This window comes from Sprattus sprattus, assembly GCF_963457725.1.
Source record: "Sprattus sprattus genome assembly, chromosome: 15".
Taxonomy (NCBI): domain Eukaryota; kingdom Metazoa; phylum Chordata; class Actinopteri; order Clupeiformes; family Clupeidae; genus Sprattus; species Sprattus sprattus.
This window is the reverse complement of record NC_137913.1, coordinates 30,478,147-30,487,835: the sequence shown is the minus strand read 5'-3', so window position 1 is coordinate 30,487,835 and position 9,689 is coordinate 30,478,147. Positions and strand designations below refer to the sequence as shown.

The 9,689-nt window shown below is 42.4% G+C and overlaps 1 protein-coding gene across 1 annotated transcript in view; it reads right to left on the bottom strand.

Moving 5' to 3' along the window:
- The window catches only part of gpat2 (glycerol-3-phosphate acyltransferase 2, mitochondrial), a gene marked incomplete at both ends in the record, with an annotated part of 99,633 nt that overhangs the window by 44,567 nt on the left and 45,377 nt on the right, over positions 1–9,689 (bottom strand). The window contains 2 exons of the mRNA XM_080852376.1: positions 2,322–2,440; positions 7,311–7,393. Coding sequence (XP_080708502.1) covers positions 2,322–2,440; positions 7,311–7,393 — 202 coding nt within the window. The remainder of the gene's footprint in view (positions 1–2,321; positions 2,441–7,310; positions 7,394–9,689) is intronic.

Sequence of the window (9,689 nt, the reverse complement as noted above, 5' to 3'; positions counted from 1 at the left end):
ATATTCAGGTCTCGAAATTGGGCTGGCCATGACAGGGTCCTGATCTGGTGGTACTCCATCCACACCTTTACTGGCCTGGCTGTGTGGCATGGAGCATTGCCCTGCTGGAAAAAACACTTCTCAGAGTTGGGGAACATTGTCAGAGCAAAAGGAAGCAAGTTTTTCTTCCGGGACAACGTTGTGCTTTGCCTGGCTGAGGTTTGTAAAAGACCATAAGGATTGAAAAAGCGGACTGGAGGTTCTTCTAAGTTCGTCTTCTCTGATGAGTCCGATTTCACAGTAGGTGCAAGACTCTCTGGCTTGTAGGCCTCTCCAGGTCCCCGTCTAACCATCAGACGACCATGTGTTGGGCAAAGCTGAAAATTGGACTCATCAGAGAAGACGAACTAGAAGACCCCCCAGTCCGCTTTTTTCAATCCTTATGGTCTTTTACAAACCTCAGCCAGGCAAAGTACAACGTTGTCCCGGAAGAAAAACTTGCTTCCTTTTGCTCTGACAATGTTCCCCAACTCTGAAAAGTGTTTTTTCCAGCAGGGCAATGCTCCATGCCACACAGCCAGGCCAGTAAAGGTGTGGATGGAGTATCACCAGATCAGGGCCCTGTCATGGCCAGCCCAATTTCGAGACCTGAATCCCATAAAAAAACCTCTGAAATGTGATCAAGAGGAAGATGGATGGTCACAAGCCATGAAAAGAAGCCGAGCTGCTTGAATTCTTGCGCCAGGAGTAGCATAAAGTCACCCAACGGCAATGTGAAAGACTGGTGGAGAGCATGCCAAGACACATGAAAGTTGTGATTTTAAATCAAGGTTATTCCACCAAATATTGATTTCTGAACTCTTCCTAAGTGTAAGCATTAGTATTGTGTAGTTAAAAATGAATATGAGCTTGTTTTCTTTGCATTATTCGAGATCTGAAGACACTGCATCTTTTTTGCTATTTGACCAATTGTCATTTTTCTGCAAATAAATGATCTAAATGACAATATTTTTATTTGAAATTTGGTAGGAATGTTGCCAGTAGGTTATAGAATAAAACAAAAATGTCCATTTTACTTTAACACATACCAATAAATAGTAAAACCAGAGAAACTGATAATTTTGAAGTGGTCTCTTAATTTTTTCCGCGGCTGTATGAAGACAGATGGTTAGATAGAGAGAGAGGGAGATAGAAAGAGATGACAGACAAATCAGACGGAATTGGAGAGTTGTGGAATGAGTAAAGGTGCCAAAGAGAGGGAGAAAACATAAAAAGAAACAGAGAAGGAAGAAAAATGTTTATTAAACTCTCACTTTGAACTATGAGACAGAAGATTTGATGCAGAGCAAGTTTGAGTTGGGGAGAGAATGAGAAAAACACACAAACAGGGACGTCAAACTCACAAACACGTGCATGCACACACACACATACGCAAACTCCGACGTCAAACTCAAAAACACACATGCATGCACACTAGGGGTGGGGGAAAAAAATCGATTATTCGATTTTAATCGATTCTCTCTAAAACGATTCTGTCTCGATTCAGAAAAGTTCATAATCGATTTTGTAATTTAAAAAAAAAAAAAAAAAAAATTTTTTTTTTTTTTTTTTTTTTTTTACACATCCATTTTATGTTGAAATGCAAGCTGCATCGATTATTGGATTGTTCATAGAAAGTCAAAATTGTGACAAGGAAAAGCTTTTTCTCTCATAAAAAATAGAGAAGGTAATTCATCTGTTGATTTTCTTTAATTATCAAACACAAAGTAGGAAGTGTAGCAAAGACTCTAAGTAGCAAACTCAAATGTTTTAAAAGTCGAAATGGATTGATAATCGTTTTATCGGTTTAAAATTGATAATCGTTTTTTTTACACATCCATTTCATGTTGAAATGCAATTATCGATTGATTATCGAATATCAATTCGAAACCGATAAAACGATTATCGATGCATTTTGACTATTGAATCATTTGAGTTTGCAACTCAGAGTCTAAATTGAAGAAAATCAACAGATGAATTACCTTCGCTATTTGCTTTATAAGAGTAAAAGCTTTTAATGGTCACAATTTTGACTTTCTATGAGCAATGCAATAGTCGATGCAGCTTGCATTTCAACATAAAATGGATGTGTAAAAAAAAAAAAAAAAAAAAAAAAAAAATTTAAATTACAAAATCGATTTTAAATCGATAATCGATAATCGATTTTAAATCGAATCGTTGACCTCTGAATCGATTTCGAATCGAATCGTGAGGTGCCAAGAGATTCCCACCCCTAATGCACACAAACATGTGCCCCAGAGCCAGCGTCTGTGTGTGTATGTGTGAGTGTGTGTGTCACTCACAGTGGATGAGGTGCATGGTGAGGCCGATAGTGAGCTGTCTCTCCCCAGGCTGGAGCTCGGGCATGAAGGAGGCAGGCAGGAGCCAGGAGGTACTCTTGTCCCCGTACGCCACCTCCGACCTGCAGGAACAGAATACTACTCCTTCACTCCTGGAAGACTATTTCACCATCCACAGACCCCACTCAGTTCCCCATCACAGCATCTCTACAGTCTACTTACCATACCAAACCATCACAACACCTTTAAAACATTTAGGAACATGAGTGAGTGAGTAAATGAGTGAGTGAGTGAGTGAATGAGTGAGTGAGTAAATAAGTGAGTGAGTGAGTGAGTGAGTGAATAAGTGAGTGAGTGAGTGAGTGAGTGAGTGAATAAGTGAGTGAGTAAATGAGTGAGTGAGTGAGTGAGTGAGTGAATAAGTAAATGAGTAAATGAGTGAGTGAGTGAGTTAGTAAATTAGTGAGTAAATAAGTGAGTGAGTAAATGATTGAGTGAGTGAGTGAATAAGTGAGTGAGTAAATGAGTGAGTCAGTGAGTAAATTAGTGAGTGAGTGAGTGAGTGAGTGAGTAAATTAGTGAGTGAGTGAGTGAGTGAGTGAGTGAGTGAGTAAATGATTGAGTGAGTAAATGAGTGAGTGAGTGAGTGAGTGAGTAAGTGAGTAAGTAAATGAATGAATGAGTGAATAAGTGAGTGAGTGAGTGAGTGAGTAAATGAGTGAGTGAGTGAGTAAATGAGTGAGTGAGTAAGTCAATGAGTGAGTGAGTGAGTCAATGAGTGAGTGAGTGAGTCAATACGTCAGTGAGTGAGTAAATGAGTGAGTGAGTGAGTACATTTGTGAGTGAGTGAGTCAATACGTCAGTGAGTAAATGTTTGCTCTCCTGTGCTGTGTCAGTCTAGCAGACCATCACTTCATCTCTATAGTCTACTTTCCATAGTAGACCATCTCTGCACTACACTAATGTAAGCATACCAGTACACCATCTCCACTCTTGTCATTTAGTGCTGTTTCAACTCAAATCCCCTCTCTAAGGCCCAATCAGTTCAGCAGACCATCTCTTCACCCCCCTCACTCTGAAAAGCCAGCTGACTCCAAACAACTTCAAGTTTCAGAAGCTGCTGCAGCTCATTAAACCTCCAAATGTTCTTAAGCTTTTTGCCTTTCACTTGATTGATGTCTGACACTTATAATTAGGCTCCTATAAAGACTTTTGAAGTGCTTCTGGTAATGAAATCACTGCCAGTGTGAATCTTAAAATAGACAATGTACTGATAGCAACAGTTTTTGGTGGTTAAAACAGTCACATGAAAAGATCTCGACTTTCAAAACATCACAATGTTTTGACAAAAAGCAGATCACAGTATGAACTTGTGCTTGTAAGCAAAAGCCTGCGTTTGTGCGAATCAAAGCAATCACTGAAAACACTGGGGAAAAAATGAAAAAAAATTGAGGGGAAAAAAAGGTCTTTCATAACACAAGCTAGATGAGCGCTGCATGGGCGTAACCTAATTTACACTCATCTCTGGAGCCCAGGGCCCGTCTTGCTTCTTTACACTTCTCTCCTCCCCGTTGTCCAACAAAAGACAACGAAAAGGGAAAAAAAGAGGTAAAAAAAACAATACCTTATCACCAGGCTACCCAAAAATAGAATGGAACATTACTTTAATTCTCCCCGGCGCGCAAAGCACTCGCTTACTCTCTATAGCCAACACCAGCCAGCATCTCAACATTGTGCAACAATATCGGTGACAGGAGAGATAACATTGTGCAACAATATCGGTGACAGGAGAGATTAAGCCCCCTCCCCACCAATTGCTTTTCCTCCGCTAATAGAGGCCAGAGTGAAGTTGATGGGGAAAATGCGCTTTTGGATGAGGAATATGATCTCAGCTGCGCCTGGCACACAAGCATGATTAAGTGCCGAGTTATTGTTGCTGATATAATGCAGGTTTGTTTTCCTGGCATCATGCTTCAAGTGTGTGCGTCACTGTCCCCGAAATCAATGAGTATAGCTGGAGTGTTTTATTTGTCAAACCACTACACAGAGGACCACAACGGAAGAATAAATTGACAGCAAAATGAATTAAAAAATGAATGAATAAATGAATTCTCATATAAAGCTCAAGAACTCAAGTCTCTAGTAATTTCCTGCCTGTTGCAGAGTGCATATTTCATCCACATGTCGCACTGTGTAATGCACACATGGACAGGAAACAATCTGGTCCCTGCTGGAGAGACTAATGCAGTGACAGGCACTGGCCTCTGTGTCTACTGATGCGCCGGCCTCTGTGTCTACTGATGCGCCGGCCTCTGTGTCTACTGATGCGCCGGCCTCTGTGTCTACTGATGTGCCGGCCTCTGTGTCTACTGATGCGCCGGCCTCTGTGTCTACTGATGCACTGGCCTCTGTGTCTACTGATGCACTGGCCTGTGTCTACTGATGCACTGGCCTCTGTGTCTACTGATGCACTGGCCTCTGTGTCTACTGATGCACCGGCCTCTGTGTCTACTGATGCACTGGCCTCTGTGTCTACTGATGCACTGGCCTCTGTGTCTACTGATGCACTGGCCTCTGTGTCTACTGATGCACTGGCCTCTGTGTCTACTGATGCACTGGCCTCTGTGTCCACTGCTGCACTGATGCCAGGGTCAGAATGAAGCGGCACACAAATCAACAAACTAATAAACACATAGCAGCAGCAGTGAGATGTGAAGGCAAAGGCCAGTGAGAGTGTGTGTGTGTGTGTGTGTGTGTGTGTGTGTGTGTGTGTGTGTGTGTGTGTACACCAGTGTGACAGGGTGAAAGATAGTCCAACATGAAGTGTTGACAAGCATGTGTTCACGTGTCTGAATGGGAGACAGAGAGATGTTATTGAGTGAGACAGAGAGAGGTATTTGAGTGAAAGTGAGTGTGTGTGTGTGTGTGTGTGTGTGTGTGTGTGTGTGTGTGTGTGTGAGACTGATGACAGTTGAATACAAAAAGGCGAGCAAAAGGAGAGTAAAAGACAGAAGAAGAGACAGTGAGACAGATAGACAGACAGAGATCTGTGTCTGTGGCCTAAGGCGAACATAGCCAGGGGCCCTCTTCATCCGTCCTTTTAATGCAAAAAAAAGGGCCACCTCAAAGCTGGGGCGGACTGGGGGGAAAAAGTGGCCCGGGAGTTGTCTGTCAGAGCGGCCCACTTAATATACGGTGCGTTGCCCGCTCAATGTATGCAAAATAACATTTGGATCCACAAATTTGCCTGGATGGACACATGGAATAAAATGATACTGGCTATTGTAACACTCCAAGGTAGGTATAGTTTGCTAGATGAATATGCTTAACTCTGGGCTAGTATCAGATGGTTAGGCCTATATGTATAACTACAGAGCCTTTAGGAATAAATGTCAGCAGAGAAAGAGTACACAATTTTTTTGATAATGATTAGGGCGACCTACATTAAGCAATATCAATTTTTTTGTAGGCTGATTAACTCATACAGCAATACCTTTTTGTATAGTAGATGGCAGCACACAATCAAAATATTTCCCCTCTACCTACATAGCTACAGTAGCTAGTTATATGGAAGAAAGTTGCATTCAGGAGCCTTCATAAGCAAACATGATTTGGCTCCACATTAAATTATCCCACTTTTTCATTATCCACATCATGTCTCAAATGTTGTATGATGCAACATAGCTTTACAGGACACATAAAATATGTCCAGTAACAACGTAAAGAAGGGGGCAACATATAAGTCAAAACCAACTATATTTATTGACTGATCTCGAAAGTATTGGCTTACAAAAGCTAAATAAGTCTTCACAAAGAAAATAACTCCGTGTTAGGGCAAAAAGCGAATATTCACACTGTACAACCTATGAAAAGTGACAGTGGTAGCCTACAAATAAAGAAATACAGACCGCGTTAGCCACTTCACAGCGTGCTAGCCATGATTTTCTTTCGTTCCAATTCTTGGATGTAGGATTCCACCCTTTGTAGAAACCTGTTGAATCGATACATTTGGTGTAGGAAGTCCTAATTGTTTTGTTGTCAATTTATCTTAATTAGTACGCCGACAGAGAAAAAAAATCTCCTTTTCCTGAAAGCAGTTCGTCGCCACAATCGCCCTTAAGGTCCGCCGCCACTGGTTTGAACTTTATTGTAGAAAAGAACAGAACAGAACATACGATGGGGTGTAAACATCAGTGGTAATGGTAGTGTTGCATGCTGGGTGTGTGATTATGTGTGTGTGTGTGTGTAGGGGTGTTAAAAGTGTCTACGAGCGAGACACGCAAGTATTAGGCTAGAGTGATTGACATTTAATAACAAATAAACATAGTAAGACTGACGGAGGAGATTAGAAAATAGTAAGAAAATAGTAACCATGAGTGTGAATACAGGTCACTAGGAGTAGCATAAATAGCAGACAGTGATTCCTATTGGTTATCATTAGAGGTATGTAATGTATTCGGTGAAGCAAGGAAAACTGTCGCAACCGACGACATCTGCGGGAGGGCCGGTTGGTTATAGACTTGGGCCATCCCATCGGCCCATCGGTGCCTGGGTGGGCAATTTATCGTGGGCCTTCTGCTGGGTGGGGGCCTAAGGCAGCTGCCTAGTTCGCCTCTATGGTAGGTCCGCCACTGTCTGTGAAGTGTGTGTGTGTGTGTGTGTGTGTGTATATTAGTGTCTCTCTGTGTCTGTTGTGTAGAGCATTTATCCCCGTGGGGGAACAGAAGTAGCTCAGTTAATTTTGAAAAAGCTCTAATGATGCTCTGTTCAAAGAGAATCACAAGGAAACACACACACACACATACACAGAGAGAGAGAGAGAGTGGATGTTGAACCCATGACAGAGCAGAAATAAACAGATAGCGAGAGGGCAATCTCACTGATGAACAACAGGAGGGACAGACAGAGGAAAGCATGGAAACAGTTAATCAAAAAGAAAAGTGGATGAAGAATGTGGATGTGAGAGGAAGAGGAAGGGAGAGGGGTAGGGACCTGTTGTTGAGGATGGTGGGTAGCAGCAGCTCCTGTAGGGGGCGCCCTCTATCCACACGAAAGCGGCCTGATTCACTCATCTCCTGCCAGAGAGAGAGAGAGAGAGAGGGGGAGAGAGAGAGAGAGAGGGGAAGAGAGAGAAAGAGAGAGGGAGGAGAAAAGAAACAGAGAATGGTTTCGTGTAACTTTGTGTTCCCAGAGAGATGGAGAGAGAAAGGGAGAGGGGTTGGAGGGAAAGAAAATGCACTCATCTCATATCAGAGAGGGACAATGAGAGCGATAGAGAGAGATAGAAAGAAGGCAGAAAAACTGTTTCACACATTTCCTATCAGAAAGTGTAAAGAATCTGTGGGTTTTTACTGAGAAAAAAAGCATTAGAGACTGGGGGAGACATATGAGAAAAAGGAGAGAAAGAAAGGGAGAGTGTGTGTGTGTGAGAGAGAGTGAGTGAGACTGAGAGTTAGGGTGAAAGAGAGAGAGAGAGTGTGTGTGTGTGTGTGTGTGTGTGTGTGTGTGTGTGTGTGTGTGTGTGTGTGTGTTGTGAGTGCGAGTGTGTGTGAGTGTGAGTGTGAGTGATTGAGTGTGTGTTAGAGAGAGAGAGTAGGAGGGAATGCTGGAAGAGAAATGGAGAAAGAAAAGATCACATGAGTGAGTTGGCCAGTGATGCAGAGAAATTCAGATGAGATAAAGAGCAAAAGGGCGGAGGAAGGAAGAGGGTGTGCACAAGTGTGTGCGTGTGTTTGTGTGTGTGTGAGATAGAGTGTGTGTACTGGTATGTGTGTGCCTATATGAAAGAGCACAAGTGTGAGGATGTATGTGTGAGTAAAGACATTTTAATGAGTTTGTGTGTGTGTCAGGGTATTAATATGTGTGTGTGTGTGTGTGTGTGTGTGTGTGTGTGTGTGTGTGTGTATCCATTCGAGAGGACAAATGTAAGTGTGTGTGTGTGTTTCAGAGTGACACTTTTTAGGGTATTAATACATATGTGTGTGTGTGTGTGTGTGTGTGTGTGTGTGTCAGTGTGACATTTCTTTTCAGGAAGTGGTGTTTTTCCCAGACTCAGCAGGAGAAGAGCACAGCCACCAGCATCAATCAGCTTTACAAACTATGTATGTGTCTCTAAGGAAGTCTGTGTGTGTGGACGTCACTAGATATCGGTATTTCGTTGGATTAGGCAGGAGACAGTGTGTGTATCTGAGGGAATTGTGTTCCCATTGAGTGTGTGTCGCTACATTTCAGGATGATCAGGATAAGATGGAGATGAAGTAGGTCCATCTCAAAGCAGTGTGCTAGTGTGTGTGAGTGTGTGAGTGTGTGAGTGTGTACGTCTGTACATGACCAGCATGTGTGAGCGCATATGAGTGTTTGTCTGCGGGTAGAAGCATTTATTTATTTATTTATCAGGATGAGGAGAATAAGAGCAAGCAAGTGAATTAATTTTAACACAGTCTGCAGGTGTGTGTGTGTGTGCACGCAAAAAGTTACAGTGTGTGTGTCTGTAGATGTGTGTGTGTGTAGGCGTGTGTGCGTAGGTGTGTAGGCGTGTGTTTGTTAGTGTGTAGATAGATAGATAGATAGATAAAACTTTATTGCCACACAACAATGTTGGTGGTATTTTTTGTCATAGGTAGCTCAGGCCAGTAGGAGGGGAGAGAAGGGGGTAGGGAAAACAAAAATAAAAAATTAAAATAAAAAATACTCCAGGTCAGCATTGAGAATTAAGGAGCCTGACAGCAGAGGGGAAGAAGCTGTTTTCGAAGCGTGTCGTTCCAGCTTGCATGGATCTGTAGCGTCTTCCAGAAGGTAAAAGTTCAAAAAAGTCATGGCTTGGATGGGAGGAGTCTCTGATAATATTCTTTGCGCGATTTAAGCTACGCTCAGCATACAATGAGAGGACTGATGGAAGGTCACAACCAATAATGTTGGAAGCTTTGGTCACCACTCTCTCCAGTTTCATTTTTGTGCGACTGTCAGAATTTCCAAACCAGACAGTTATTGATGAGGTGATGACACTTTCTACGATGGCTTTATAGAAGAGCACAAAAAGGTGTTTGTTGACATTGAACTTTTTCAGTTGCCTGAGGAAATACAGTCTCTGTTGGGCTTTTTTGATAAGGTGGGTGGTGTTGATATCCCATTTCAAATGTTGGCTGATGTAGGAGCCCAGAAATTTAAAGGACTCAGTAAGGGTTATGGGCTGGTCAAATACATTAACTAAGGCTTTGGTGTTAGGCCTCCTTCTCAAGTCCACAACTATTTCTTTCGTTTTTGAGGCGTTAAGATGGAGCTGGTTCTTCCTGCACCAGTCAACGGCCCAATTCACCTCCTTGAAGTACTGAGACTCATCCTCATCTTTGATTAGGACGATGATGGTGGTGT